The sequence below is a fragment of the Chionomys nivalis genome, chromosome 11 (genome assembly GCF_950005125.1).
Source record: "Chionomys nivalis chromosome 11, mChiNiv1.1, whole genome shotgun sequence".
In the NCBI taxonomy this organism is placed as follows: domain Eukaryota; kingdom Metazoa; phylum Chordata; class Mammalia; order Rodentia; family Cricetidae; genus Chionomys; species Chionomys nivalis.
The window spans coordinates 64,088,593-64,104,937 of NC_080096.1; the positions used below are offsets into that span (position 1 = coordinate 64,088,593).

At 40.7% G+C, this 16,345-nt stretch overlaps 1 protein-coding gene across 1 annotated transcript in view; it reads right to left on the reverse strand.

Annotated features, from left to right (window-relative positions):
• Lurap1l (leucine rich adaptor protein 1 like) overlaps positions 1 to 16,050 on the reverse strand; it is a 56,762-nt gene extending 40,712 nt beyond the window's left edge. Inside the window, exon 1 of the mRNA XM_057785626.1 lies at positions 15,155 to 16,050. Coding sequence (XP_057641609.1) covers positions 15,155 to 15,445 — 291 coding nt within the window. The 5' untranslated portion in view covers positions 15,446 to 16,050. The remainder of the gene's footprint in view (positions 1 to 15,154) is intronic.
• Positions 16,051 to 16,345: the final 295 nt, after the last annotated feature.

The following is a 16,345-nucleotide window of genomic DNA, read 5'->3' on the forward strand; positions in this document are numbered from 1 at the left end:
ATACAATGAATATTCATTCTATTGTTTCTGTTCCTCTAGAAAACCTTAACTGGAAACATAGTCAGCTACTACACAGAGAGGACCAAGAGGTAATTGACCAGCCACCATGCAAAACACCCCACTATCTAGGCCCTCCATACTGGGGTAAAACCCTGGGTCCCCCCACCCAACCTGGCTCTGCTTCTCTAGCCAGCTAACAGGTGAGTTTCCTACAGATAGGCTGCTCCAACACCCCATCCTATTCATTGGATGCTGAAAGTTACAAGTCCCACTCCCTTGCAAACCTCCTACCCCTACTCCCACCACCACCCCACAAGCTCATTGGAACTCTAAAACACAGCCTGCTACTACACAGAGAGGACCAAGAGAGGAACTCTGAAGCACAAGCTGTGACTGCACAGAGTGGACCAAGGGAATGAACCAAGAGAGCAGGCCAAGAGAGAGGGCCAAGAAAGACCCCAGTGGCTCCCTGAGACACAGATCATGACAGTACAGAGCACACCAAGAACAGTTCCAACAGACATAGGTGGATTGAACCAAGAGGCAAAGACATTGCCAGGATCAATTGGAAGAGATGGTTAGCTGTCAATGCAAGAATTAATTCAAACCTAAAAAACAACATGGTAACACCAGAACCCAGTGGTCATACAACAGGAAGACTTGATCATATTTTATCCAGAAAAAGCAGAAGAAAATGATTTTAAACATAACTTTATAAAGATGATGGAGACCTTTAAAGAGGAAATAAAAAATTCCCTTAAAGAAATGGAGGAAAAGACAAACAAAAATTGGAAGAAATTAATAAATCTCTCAAATAAACCCAAGAGAAAACAATCAAACAGGTGAAGCAAATAGTTCAAGACTTGAAAAATGAAATAGAGGCAATAAAGAAAACACAAACAATGGGAATTCTGGAAATGAAAAATCTGGGTAAAGGAATGGGAACTACAGAGGCAAGCATAACCAATAGAATAAAAGAGATGCAAGAGAGAATCTTAGAGATTGAAGATACTATAGAGGAAATAGATTCATTGGTCAAAGAAAACATTTTCCAAGAAATTCTTAACACAAAACATCCAGGAAATCTGGGACACCATGAAAAGACGAAAACCTAAGAATATTAAGTATAGAAGAAGGAGAACTCCAGCTCAAAGGCACAGAAAATATATTCAACAAAATCATAGAAGAAAACTTTCCCAACTGAAAGAAGGATATCCCTATGAAGGTACAAGAAACTTACATAACACCAACTATTTCAACACCTTCTCTCTCCAATGGACAGGTCAACCAGACAGAAGCTTAACAAAAATAAGAGAATTAACGGATGTCATGACTCAAATGGACTTAACAGGCATCTACGAAACATTCCACCAAAACACAAAAGAATATACCTTCTTCTCAGCACCTCATGGAACCTTCTCTAAAATTGACCACATACTCGGTAACAAGGCAATCCTCAACAGATACAAAAAAATTGGAGTGAACCCCCTGTATCTTATGGGATCACCATGGTTTAAAGTTAGAATTTAACAACAACACTAATTGCAGAAAGCCTAAAAACTCATGGAAATTGAACAGGGCTCAATTGAACCACCCCTGAGTCAAAGAAGAAAAATAAAAAGAAATGAAAGACTTCTTAGAATTCAATGAAAATGAAGACACAATGTACCCAAATCTGTGGAACACTATGAAAGCAGTGCTAAGAGGAAAGTTCATAACAATAAGTACCTACATAAAGAAACTGGAGAAAGCTTACACTAGTGGCTTAACAGCACACCTGAAAGGTCTAAAACAAAAAGAAGCAGGCTCACCCAGGAGGAGTAGATGACAGGAAATAATCAAATTAAGGACTGAAATCAATAAAATAGAAACAAAGAATATAATACAAAGAATCAATGAAACAAAGAGCTGGTTCCTTGAGAAAATCAACAAGATAGTCAAACCCTCATCTAAGCAAATCAAAAGGCAGAGAGAGAGAACATCCAAATTAACAAAATGAGAAATGAAAAGGGGGACAGAACAACAGACAATGAGAAAATCAAAGGAATCATTAGGTCATACTACAAAAACTTGCACTCCTTGACATTGGAAAATGAAAACACTGGACAATTTTTTGAATAGGTTCCAGATAGCAAAATTAAATCAAGATCAGGTGAACAATTTAAGTAGACCTATAACCTGCACAGAAATAGATGCAGTCATCAAAAGATTTAAAAAAAAAAAAAAAAAAAAAAAAAAAAGGCCAGGAACAGATCGTTTCAGCACAAAATTCCACCAGAACTTTAAAGAAGAGCTAATACCTATACTCCTCAAAGTGTTCCACACAATAGAAACAGAAGGAAAATTGTCAAGCTCTTTTTTATTAGCCTACAGTTACCCTGAAATGGAAACCACATAAAGACTCAAACAAGAAAGAGAATTACAGACCAATCTCACTCATGAACATAGATGCAAAAATACTCAATAAAATACTGGCAAACTGAATCCAAGAACAGATCACAAAAAAACCCAATGAACCAACCAACCAAACAAACAAACAAACAAAAAAACCACTATGATCAAGTTGGTTTCATCCCAGAGATCCAGGGAAGGTTCAACATATGAAAATCTATCACTGTAATCCACCATATAAATAAACTTGAAAAGAAAAAAATACTATCATCTCATTAGATGCTGAAAAAGCATTCAACAAAATACAACACCCCTTCATGATAAAGGTCTTAGAGAGATCAGGGATACAAGAACGTATCTAAACGTAATTAAAGTAATATACAGCAAGCCGACAGCCAACATCAAATTAAATGGAGAGAAACTCATAACAATTCCACTAAAACAGGAACAAGACAAGGCTGTCCACTCTCTCTGTATCTATTCAACACAGATCTTTAGGTTCTGGGTAGAGCAATAAGACAACAAAAGAACAAAAGGAGATCAAGGGGATTCAAATAGAAAAGGAAGAAGCCACAGTTTTGTTATTTGCAAATGATATGATAGTATACATAAGCGACCCCAAAAACTCTACCAGGGAACTCCTGCAGTTGATAAATACCTTCAGTGATGTGGCAGGATACAAGATCAACTGACAAAATATCAGTAAACCTCCTATACACAAGTGACAAAGAAACTGAGAAAGAAATCAGAAAAAAAAAATCACCCTTCACAACAGCCACAAATAACATAAAATGTCTTGGGGTAACACTAACCAAAGAAGTGAAAGATTTGTTTGACAAGAACTTTAAGTCTTTGAACAAAGAAATTGAAGAAGATACCAGAAAATGGAAAAGATTTTCCATGTTCCTGGATGGGCAGGATCAACATAATAAAAATGATAATCCTACCAAAAGCAATCTGTAGATTCAATGCAATCCCCATCAAAATCCTAACACAATTCTTCACAGACCTTGAAAGAAAAATAATCAACTTCATATGGAAAAACAAAAATCCCAGGATAGTCAAAATAACCTTGTACAATAAAGGACCTTCCGGTGGGATCACCATCCCTGACATCAAGCTCTATTACAGAGTTACAGTAATAAAAACAGCTTGGTATTGGCATAAAGACAGAGAGGTTTACAAATGGAACTGAATCGAAGACTCAGATATTAATCCACACACATATGAATATCTCATTTTTGACAAAGAAGTTAAAATTATACAATGGAAAAAAGAAAGCGTCTTCAACAAATGGTGCTGGCATGACTGGATATCAACATGTAGAAGAATGAAAATAGTTCCATATCTATTGCCATGTACAAAACTCAAGTCCAAATGGATTAAAGACCTCAATATAAATCCAGCAACACTGAACCTAATAGAAAAAATGTAGGAAGGACCCTTCAATTCATGGGCACAAGAGACCACTTCCTAAATATAACCCCAGTAGCACAGACACTGAGAGCAACAATAAATAAATGAGACCTCCTGAAAAGAAGAAATTTCTGTAAAGCAAAGGACACGGTCAATAAGACAAAAAGGCAGCCTACTGAATGGGAAAACATCTTTACCAACTCCACATCAGACAGAAAACTGACCTCCAAAATGTATAAAGAACTCAAGAAATTAGACATTAAATTTCAAATAACCTAATTAAAAAATAAGGTATAGAACTAAACAGAGAATTCTCAACAGAAGAATCACAACTGTCAAAAAACACTTAAGGAAATGTTCAACATTCTTATCCATCAGGAAAACAGAAATCAAAACAACTCTGAGTACCATCTTACACCAGTTAGAATGGCTAAGATCAAAAACACCAATGATAGATTATGCTGGAGAGGATGTGAAATAAGGGGGACACTCCTCCATTGCTGGTGGGAAAGGGAACTTGTACAACCACTCTGGAAATAAGTATGGTGGTTTCTCAGAAAATTGAGAATCCACCTATCTCAGATCCAAGCAATACTACTCTTGGGCATATATCCAAAAGATGTTCACTCATACTACAAGGACATTTGTTCAACTATGTTTATATTTGTAATAAAACCTGGAAACCACTTAAATGCCCCTCAACTGAAGAATGGATAAAGAAAATGTGGCACATTTACACTTTAGAGTACTACTCAGTGGTAAAAAAACAATGACATTTTGAAGTTTGCATGCAAATGGATGGAATTAGAAAAAAAAAAAAACATCCTGAGTGAGGTAACCCAGGCCCCCAAAAATGAACATGGTATGTATTCACTCATAAGTGGATACTAGCTGTAAAGCAGAGGATATTGAGCCTATAGTTTATGATCCTAGAGAAGCTAAGTAACAAGGTGAACCCTAAGAATAATATACATAGATCCACCTGGAAAGCTGAAATAGAGAAGATCACCTGACAAAATTGGGAGCATGGAGGTAAGGAGAGAAGAGAGGGTGGAAGAGGAAGAGGAGGGGAGAAGGGAAAGGAGGAGGAGACCTTGAGGGAACAAGATAGTCAAGTTGGAGGAAGGACAGATGTGAGAGCAAGAAAAGAAAATTTTTATTGAGGGAGCCATTATGGGGCTAGCAAGAACCTGACACTATAGAATTCCCAGGAATCCATAAGGATGACCACAGCTAAGATCCTAAGCAATAGAGGAGAGAATGCCCAAATTGGTCTTGCCCTGTAATCAGATTGATGAATATCTTAAATATCACTATAGAACCTTCATCTAGCAACTGATGGAATCAGAGGAAGAGACCCACAGCAAAGCACTGGGGTGAATTCCCAACGTCCAGTTGAAGAGTGGGAGGAGTGAGAATATGAGCAAAGAGGTCAAGACCATAATGGGTACACCCAATGAAAGAGTTTACCCGAGTTAATGGGAGCTCACCAATGCCAGCCAAACAGGAAGGGAACCAGCATAGGTCCAAATTTGTCCTTCTGAATGTGGGTGACAGTTGTATATCTGGACAGACTGTGGGGCCCCTGGCAGTGGCACTAGGATTTATCCCTACTGCTTGTATTGAATATGTTCCTTTTGGGAACCTGTTCTCTTTGAATGGATACCTTGGTTAGCCTAGATACAGTAGGGAGGGCCTTGGACCTTCCCCAAAGTAATGTGCCTTACCCTCATTGAGTAGTGAATGGGAAGTGAGGTGTGAAAGTATGTGGAAGGAATGGGAGGAGGGGAAGGAGTAGGAATTGGGATTGACATGTAAAATGAAAAATAGTTTGTTTTCTTTTTAAAAGAAATAAAAGAAATTTAAAAAGAACGAAAACCTTAACTAACAAAGTATGTATATATAATTAATTTCTCTAGTCCATAAATAATTTTATAAAATATTAATAAGATCAAATGTCAATAATACTTACTATATTAATAATAGCCCAAATTTTCTATCTTATGCTCACATATAACCAACTTGACACTACTGATTTAGGTTATTCAGCTCTCTTTTTCAATGTACATGTTTGAATGAGGGTGTAAATATTTCGTGTGTTTGTCTGTATGCATGCATGTGAAAGATAACCAACCCCTGTCATCCTAGAGAATGCCATATGCTTCCTGTAACTCAGGGCTTCTCGGTGTCCAGGAAATGATGAAGTAAGCTGGACTGGACAGCCAGTGAGTCCCAGGGAACTCCCGGAGTGTTTCTTTGCAGCTCTGGGATGACAAGCATGCACCGTCATGCCAGGCACTTTTATGGGCGTTCGTGGGATTGAACTCAGGTCATCATGTTCATTTGGCAAGCACTTAACAGACTGAGCTATCTCTGAGTTTTGTTGGGCTTTTAGTAAGGATACACAGTAATAAACATACATATGAACTGTACTTTTGCACAAACTTATCATTCCTTTCAGACAAATTTCTGCAGCACTGGTACCGATGCCAGAATTAATAGGTTATGGAGGGAGTACCTTTTTTTTTTTACAATAACATCAAGCTCATCAAGGAACTTTTAGCACACAGCCCACAGCAAAACATCAGTGACAATACTGGTACTCTTTTCTCTTTGCAAACAAGCATCAAAGTGTATTGCTATTAGTCTCTAATGCCACAACATAATCACAACACCTTAAGTATGCTTTGGAACAACATGAATGGTAATATAGAGATGATATATAGATGACAGATAGATAGATGGATAGACAGAGACAGACAGACAGATAGATGGCTAACATATATAAATAAAAGAATGAGAGAAGATTATTTATTGGCTTAACCTAGAAAAATAGCTGCATCTGAGCTGCTAAGAGTCATGAATATAACTGGGCATAACGGCACATGCCTTTTACCCCAGTTTTCTGGAGGCAAAGTCAGGTGAATCTCTGTGAGTTCAAGGTCAGTTTGGTCTACATAGACAGTTACATACCAGCTAGGGTTGCACAGTACAACTCTGATGGGAAAAAAAAAAAAATCTCTACACACTGGTACTCCTGGTATCAAAACTTGCTGTAGATTTGTCTAGTTTGTGTTCATGCATTTATCCTATTTATCCCCCCCCCCTCTGTGTGTGTGTGTGTGTGTGTTTAGGACAGAGATCAATGTTCAATGTTGGATGATTTTCTCTATTGTTTACCTCCTTATTTGGGGAACAGGGTCCTGTGAAGAACCTGGAGCTCACCAACTTAACTAGACTATGGGTTCAGCAAGCTCTATGAATCCTCCTCTGTCTGCCCCACCCCCCAGTGTTGGGGTTACAAGTTTTGTTGCTGAAACTAAACTCGGGTCCTCAGGCTTTCTCAGAAAGCACTTTATGGATTGTGCCAACTTCCCAACCCCTACCTGTGTTTAAAATCCCCTTCTGAAATATACGGAGGCTCTGCTGGACCGAAGGGCTACTATCTGAACAGCAAAAATCTGGGATTGAAAGACAAAAACAAGGCTCTGGGAAATAGCTCAGCCATTATGAGCAGTTTTTGCTCTTGCAGAGATTTGGTTTCCATCACCTACATGATGGCTCACAACTCTCTGTAACTCTAGTTCCAGGGGGTCCAGGAGACCCAGAGCCTCTGACTGACAATGATAGTTGTTCAGGGGTTCAAAAGAGTTTCTCCATTAATCCCAGTTCCATAGCTGTGTCTTAAAACCTCAAGTCTCAATGCTGGAAAATATCTTTTAAATGTGACTCTCTTCAATGACAGACAGGAGGTATATTTTTCTGACAGCACAGGATGGTTGTTATGGGTTTAATCTATAAAACAATGTAGCATGCTTCTATTTTGCAACCTGAGTGGAAAGAAATTCCTCTCTTCCAGAAAATGTTCTTAGGATAGGTGTGGCGGTGTATTACTTTAACTTGAGCACTTGAGAGGCACGGTTAGTTGACTCTGGAAGTTTGAGACCAGTCACAGTTACACAGTAAAACACTGTCTCAAGAAAAGAAAAAGAAAGAAAGGAAGGAAAGAAGGAAGGAAGGAAGGAAAGAGGGAGGGAGGGAGGGAGGGAGGGAGGGAGGGAGGGAGGGAAGGAAGGAAGGAAGGAAGGAAGGAAGGAAGGAAGGAAGGAAGGAAGGAAGGAAGGAAGGAAGGAAGAGTAAGGTTATTTGGCCAGCAAGATGGCTTAGCAGCTTTGATAACCTGAGTTAAATCCCCAGGACCTACCTACTTACATAGTAGAAAACTGATTATTACAATTACTACAAGTTGTCCTCTGTTCTCTCTCTCTCTCTCTCTTTCTCTCTCTCTCTGTCTGTCTGTCTCTCTCTCTCTGTCTCTCTCACTCTCCCCCTCTCTCACACACACAAAACACATACACACAATACATGTATTGTTTTTTTAAAAAATTGAAGAAAATGTACTTTTTATATGTGTCAATAATTCCAAAGCACATTCTTGGGTATGGGATGGGACAGTAATTTGTAGATATTTGATGGATATATATTTACCTTCTATGAGCTTCTAGAAAATGGCATTAGGGCTTTTAATCTTACGCTTACCTTAAGGAAGCGTAGCTCAGAGGATTTACTTATTACATTAAGAATGCTAACATTCTGAGGCAAAATGACAGAGAAGCAGCTGACTTCAGTAAAGAAATAAAAGGACATGACTGCCCCTAGGTATGGTGGAAGAGAAAGTTTATTGTAGATAAGAGGGAGAGCATAGCCAGAGGCAGGGACATCTGGGAGAGTCTGGAGTGAATGTGACCCTGAGTCATGTGAGGAGAGGTGGGGAGGAGAGAGCCAGATCAAGAGCCCAGCAGGTTAAAGGGTAGATGATAGATCATGTAAACAGAATGGTTGGATTACGTAGGAAAAGGCAACTGGGGAGAGTCAGCTTCAGTCCCTGGACTGGAGGTTAGGTTGGGGTGATGGGTATTCCAGACATACCCTGTTACAGGTAGGGACTGAGGGGTGCAGAGAGAACCTGGAGACCAGGTTCACTCTGATATGTTAAATTGACACCTTAGCCATTCCTCCCAGGTTTGATACCTAGGAGCAGTTACTGTCTTTATGCCTATGTTAAACCCTTAATTTGCATGTTGCCAGGGTCACCCAGGGCTCCTTCTCCTGCCTCCCCCCCCTCCCGTCTCCAAAGTGGCATCTGGCACCTGCTGACACATTGGTTTGTGATCTTTTTCTGGCCAAATTATCTTCCCATTTTATCTTTACTACCATCTTGAGAACTCATTAAGGAAAATGCCTTCCATTTCCCAGCTTTTACCTAGAGGGGTCTAAGTGATAAAAATCTCCTTGCCTGCCCTGACAGGTGCCCAAAGTAAGTGTGATGTTAATTTAGTGAAATTAAAATCTGCTTCTTATGGAATTTTAAAGCCTTTTGTTTTGTTTTTTAAGTTACAAAAGCAAAGAAACCAGTTAAAATGTCAGGGGCATAGTAAAAACAGGAAGAAAAGTAGCCATTAAAGTTGAGTATAAATCTGTTTTCAAGATTTTTCAAACATTTTAAATTGTGTTCTAGCACCATTTATGAACTTTTCTTTCAAAAAATACTTCTAGATTTATTTATTCTATTTTATGTATTTGGATGCTTTGCCTGCATGTATGTATGTGAGTGCTAGGAACCCAAACTTGGTCCTCTGCAGAAGCAGCAAGTGCTCTTCACTTCTGAGGCAATTCTTGAGCCCCATTTTTTCCCATATGTATATGTGTAGTCCGTGGAATGGTTCCAAAAACTTTATTGAAACAAAAGTTGACAATCAGTTGCTGTATGTGACTGTGTAATAGTAAGAAAGTTTAAGGCACTTCGTTCAGATTTCTATACTCAGAGACACTGAAATTTCCAAACTCTGTCCCCAATATGGAAATCAGGACACAGCATTCTCACATCGGCCTTCACCCGGCACCACCCTACCTGAAGACTGCAAAGTGTCCCCACTTGGGACAGCCCTGACAGGGATCCAGATTGTCACTCCTGGTCAGTACATGTCCTAGCCCACAAAGTACTTTGATTTTCCAACTAATGATGGTCTAGAAAGGTAAAGTGAGGAGCATTCATTAGATCCCTTGTGACTACTATTTCCTGCACTTTGCTGATTGCTACCATCATCTTCTGCGTTTCAAACTTATTACAGAGTAAATCAATGAAAATGGTTTTAGAAATAGTTCAGCAATCTTTTGAATAACTCATAAAAAGTATGGCATACGCTAGCTTATTAAACACTGAAAATAATTGATAGGCATTACTTATACTTACTGGAAGAAGGTTTAAGATAATCTGAGATTATAAAATGCAGTCATATTTAATAACCAATGAGGTTCTCATTGTAAGAAAATTCTTCAAAATGAATCTCTGGCCGGGCGGTGGTGGCGCACGCCTTTAATCCCAACACTTGGGAGGCAGAGGCAGGAGGATCTCTGTGAGTTCGAGACCAGCCTGGTCTACAAGAGCTAGTTCCAGGACAGGCTCCAAAACCACAGAGAAACCCTGTCTCGAAAAACCAAAAAAAAAAAAAAAAAAAAAAAAAAAAAAAAAAAATGAATCTCTGTATATACTGTAGAAAGAAAGCTCCAAAGAAGCAATGTTGAAGCAAAGAGAGTCTCTCAAAACTTACTTTAAAAACAAGAAGAAAGACAGATAGACAAAAGCAAAACCTATTTCTGTATATGTGTATGATGTATATGGGTTTGGCATGTACCACAGTGTGTGTGTGTGTGTGTGTGTGTGTGGTGTATAGGTCAGAAGACAGCTGTTAGAGATAGCCAGCTTCTTCCACATGTGGGTTCCAAACTTGAACTCAGGAGAAAATGCCTTTAAATATCAAGTCATCTCAATGACCCCAAGAATGAGTTTTTAAGGTTGACTTTTTGTTCTAGATCCCTAAGGTCAAAGGCAGGAGTGACACAGAGACATAATTATTGACTATTAAATGAATCCATACTCGCAACAACCCCTATCACATATCCTGAGGGTTTGTTCTGTGGGTTTTGACCATTTTATGAGGTACTGTCTTGAGATATCATACATTTATAATAGCTAAACCATTTTTAAAAGAAATTTCTGGAATGCAGACAGTGTGGGAAAAACTCATAAAGTAAGGTGTCATGAGTCCGAGTGATGATATTGGTCTCTGGCTAACTGCATGGCCTTAGTCTGCTTTCTCGACCTACCTCTATGCCAAGAAAAAATTATTTTTCAAACTGTGGATGAGAATACCTCCTTTGTTGTAGTCTAGCCTTGAGTACAAATGATATGACACACACTAAAATGAACTGAAAAGTAGGGAACAAATAGTATTGGGTAGATTGTGTTTATTCATTTATTTATTTTGTGGTGTTTTGGTTTTATTTTATATGACAAGGCCTCACTGCTACCCAGTGGCTGGCCTGGACCTGACAGAGATCTGTCTGCCTCTGTTGTAGAACATTATTTCGACTAAATGGCCAAAAGAGAAAGCTCGTTACATTCCTCAGCCTCCCAAGTGTTGCACCATGCACACAATTAGTGGGTATATTTTACATCAGTGGCCTCACACCTCCCTCCAGTTTCATAAATTTCATGTGTAATGCTACATTTCATTCCTGTCTTAAAAAAAATCTCCTAATCTCAAAAATCAAAATGAAAAGTATTCACATTGAAATTTTTGTTCCTTCCCCGCAAAACATCCTGAAATTACCTACGATTGGCCTATTGTATCCAATTACGCTTGCAAATGTCTTTACCGATATTTTCCTTACATGTGGCACTATTTGTATTGTTAAGAAGGGCATCAACTTTAAGGAGTTGGGCCAGAAACAGCTTTTTACCCCTCTTCAGTCTCTTCACTCATTTTTCTGCTTCACAAACTACCTCCGTGATCTCTAAGAGCAGTGGCTACAGCATTTACAGATGAGAATGAAAGACGCTGTCCATGGAAGCATAAAAGGGGACGACAGAAGTAAAGAGATGGTTCAGAGGCAGCCAATGGGAAATGCACTTGTTGTATACACAAGCATGAGGACCAGCTTCTGGGCTCACAAATGCCAGATGCATTCATGTAATGCAGTGATCAAGCTGGCTAGCTAGACTAGCCAGATGTACAAGCACTGCATCTGTATTTAAATAAGGTGGAGACCAGTTGAGGAACACATATGATATCAGCCTATACATGCACTTGTACACAAACACACACATTATACATACATATATGCATGCATGCATACATACAAAATACACATATACATTCAGGGGGGAAAGTTTTAAAGAAGAGAACAGTGATAGTGGTGGAATCATACATATATATATATATATATATATATATATATATATATATATATATAAAACTTTAAAGCTGGGCATGGTGGTGTATGCTTTTAATCCCAGCACTTGGGAAGCAGAGGCAGGCAGATCTCTGTGAGTCCGAGGCCAGCTTGGTCTACAGAGTGAGTTCCAGGACAGCCAAAGATACACAGAGAAACCCTGTCTTGAAAAACAAAACAAAACAAAAAAATGTCTTAGGTGTTAAAACTAATTGCAAGTGTCTGCTGCACTGTGTTCTTAGGGCACTTGTCCATTCTAATAGGAAAAGAAAATGCCTAATTCTGGGGGATCCCTAGAAAGGGTTATGCATAGACAGTTAGAATGTGTTTGAGGACAAAATTTTGAGAACAAGCACACACACACACACAAGATGACAATTCTAGACCATCTAATCTATGAATAATAAAATAAGATGCCATACTGAGCCTACTACTAAGGAGGATGACTCAGACGGTAGGTCTGGAAGGTTATGTCCTTGCTGACTGTCTGCCCCCTCGACTCTGGATTGCTAGGAGTACACAAAAGGAACCACAGAGCTGTATCTATTCCATCTTCACAACAAAACTGCCAACTCTATGTAAGACAAGTCAGTTGCTTTGCAATTATACCTAAGCAAAGATTTTGAATACCAACAAGAATAACATAGAGACAGAGGGGAATGATAGCCTTCTTGACAAAGAAATATACCTTAACTGCCTTCTAAATGTCTGAAACTAGTGTTTGAAAGATTTACTCAATGGGGATCTTGGTTAGAACACCAAGTTTATCAACAAGCATCTATCCTGACCCAAATTTTTCTCAGTCTACAGGCATCACAGAGAAAATATAAAGAAGTTTCATTAATTTGTTGTTGTTGTCCACTTGCCTTTTTACAAATTAATACCAGAGTCCTGGAGAGATGGCTCCAGGTATGAGCACTGTGGTTCTTTCAGAGGACCCATGCTCAGTTCCCACTACCCATATGGTGTTCACAACCATCTGTAACTCCAGTTCTGGGGTATCAAACACCATTTTCTGGCCTTTGAGAACACCAGGTATGAAAGCAGTGCATACATTCATGCAGGCCAAACATTCATACACACAACAAAAGTAAATATTTAAAAAAAAAACTGATATTCCAAGGTCATCTGAAATAGCAAGATATAGTTGAAAGAAAAGAATTTTTATCCTCTTGGAAATTACCACTAGGAAAACTAGATGTCTTCCAGATATTCTTGGTGCAAATGATCAGTTTTCTTCATCCTGCAGTACTCAATACTACAAATAAAAGGCAATTAAGCACAAGAGATTTGAAAGCCCTTAGTAGACAAACTCATTGATTTAAAAAATTGTTTTTACAATTATGGACTTTGTGAGGGTTTCTATACACATGCATGTGACACCATGGTGCTTGTGTGGAGGTCAGAGAGCAGCTTGCAGGAGCTGAGTCTCCATGTGAGTCCTGGGTAGCAAACTCAGGCCATCAGGCTGGGGCAAGAACCTTGACACCCTCTAAAGCCCAGTGGTTCCCAACTTTCCTAATGCTTTGACCCTTAATACAGTCCCTCATGCAGTGATGACCCCAACCGTAAAATTATTTTGTTGTCACGTCATAACTGTAATTTTGCTACCATTATAAATATGATATGTGGCCCTGAAATGGGTCGCAAGCCACATGTTGAGAACCACTGCCTAGATTTAAATGTAACCGTCTGCAGTAGTGACTCCGAATTTGGTGGATGTTTGGAGTGTTTAGACTCTAAGCAATCTCACTTTCTTTTACTTTTATATTTTATATTTCAGAACTCATTGCTTACAAAGATACGGTAACGACTTAATAAATATTTGGAGGGATTAATATGCACAATGTGTATATGTGTATTTAGACATATTTAGTGAAATATGAACAGTAACAAAAATAATCTGCAATGCAAAGACATATATATATTTCAATATTGGAAACATTCTCAAATATCAAGTGAGTACTTAAGACATGAAGTCCTTAATTAGACAAGATTTGGAGATCTAGTGAGGGTCTTTGGAATGAAATTCTACAGTACTTTTGATAGGTCATGACCTCTGAAGACTGTCTTTTTGCTCGGAATTTATTACTAGTGTCTTCCAATCACAGAAAGTGAGAATGGAAGGACGCTTAGATGTGAACCCAGACAGGAGGTTGCTTGTGTAAGAAGCCCTTCTCACCTCCTGGGGACTGAGGGCCTCTGTTGGGTGGCAGAAAGTGCTGTTGGTTTGTGGCCATTTTTTTCAGAAGGTTTAAAAAGAGATAATTTCCTCCAATCAGCTCACCACGGCAAAGACAAACAGATCTAGAGAGGCTAAGACTCGCAAGGGCAATGAATGAATGCCTCAGTCTAAATACATCCGGAATAACGAGTCTCAGATCTACTTGACCCATTATCCTAATCCGAGGTTAACAGAAATGGCAGAGAAAACAAGTGCTGATTGAGGACTAGAGGAAAGGGTAAGAGGCAATCATTAGCAAATCCCTGGGCTCCGGTCACCTGCTCTCCAGGATCAAAACAGTGAAACAAGCCATTCATAGGCACATCAAGAGCGAGTAGCCATTGTTTCTGAACCAGCTGTGGAGAATCTACTCCACAGTGGCCTTGGGACAGCTGCAGCTGCTGCAGCAAGGGGAGGGCAGAGGAAAGCAAACTACCAAGGCGGGCTGCAAGGACCCCACCGCGCCCCCTCTCGGACAACTGGAAGGCATTTCTGCGTTAAGTGCATTGGACTAAACCACCCTTGGAACCCAGGCGAAGCGTAAAGAGCTCACAGTAGGCCCAGACCCGCGCTGCAATTGTGGGCCTTAGGTAGGCTGGTGCGGGATAATCTGCTGGCAGCAGCACGGTGGTGCGCAGTGAGTGACGCTATTAGAAAGTGGGGCCGACTGAGCTTCAAGAGCACCCGGTGACCGAGCGAAGTCCTCAGGGTTCAAGCTTAGCTGTAGTCTAGTCCAGAGGCGAGTTCCCGCTCTCCTCCCGGCCTCTCCCATGCTCCTGGGTCTCAGGCACCCCGGTCCCCAGGTCACCGCTGACGCATCACACTCACCATCTCCTGCCTGAGGACGTGCAGTTTGGTCTCCAGCCTTTCCAGGGCGCTGGGGTGGCCGCGTCGTGGAGAGCCAGAGGCAGGGGAGGATGAAGAGGAGGAGGACACAGACGGCGCAAAGCTGCTGCAGCTGCTGCTGCTGCTGCAGCTCCCGCCAACCCCGCTGGGGTCCGCAGCCCCTTCTCGGGGCGCCGGCTCCTCCCCGCGCAGCGAGCGCGCTAGGCTCTCGGGCACTTTGCGCCCCAGTTTCAGCTCAATGTCTCTGAGGTCTGGCAGCGGGCCGTCTTCCATGACTCTTTGAGAGGGGCGACAGTGACAGTAAAGGCAGAGGGCGCAAGGAGGCGGCGGCCTGGCGGACTCCGGAGCTCAGCAGCCGGTTCTCCGGGCCGGGCCTGGGTCCCCGCGGGCGCCCGTGCGCTCCATGCCGCGGGCGCAGTCGGCAGATCTGCACCCGGCCGCGGTCCAGGCTCTGCCGTTCCGCAGCTAGCAAGATTAGTCAGATCGCTTCATTCCTTCTTCTCTGGCCACTCCACCTCCAAGTCGAGTTAATTGATACTGCAGAGAAGGGCAAAAGCTAGTGCGTTATACCAAGAGACAGGAGAGAGCAACGGAACCTGCTCGAGGGGAGAAAATTCCCATTTCAAACTGTCCATTCACATCCCTGCGCCGTTCACAGTGCCCATCTGGTATTACACCACACAGAATAACGATGTGGCCACACTCCCGGGTCGTTTCATTTTCCAGCCATATGTCTCCAAGGATCGTCAGAAAAAACAAAAATCTCTGGTCAATGAAAGAAGTGGGTTCGTCGTGTTTCTATGCGGTATGGATGCATTTAAGGTAGAGATGATTAGCAGTGTCCTTTGCATTTAGGCTGTCTCATCCAAGTCATTGTGTTCCTCTGAGCCTCAGAAACTTTAAACTAGGCTGGCAGGTGGACCAAACCAGGGCCAACCCTTGTACCGTATATCACAGACAAGAAGAGCAGCAAAATCTTCCCAATCCTGAACTGACTTTTGAGTCCTACTTCAGATGAGCATATCCATATTAGGTTACTAAGCTGAAAGTTGTCCCGCTGACAACTACAACCTGTTAAACATATTTTTTAAATTAGAGGTAGAAAAAATGGCTATATTTTATGTCGTTTTCCGTCCCCCAGTCTTCCTAACAGCCAATAAGCTTAGCATTAGA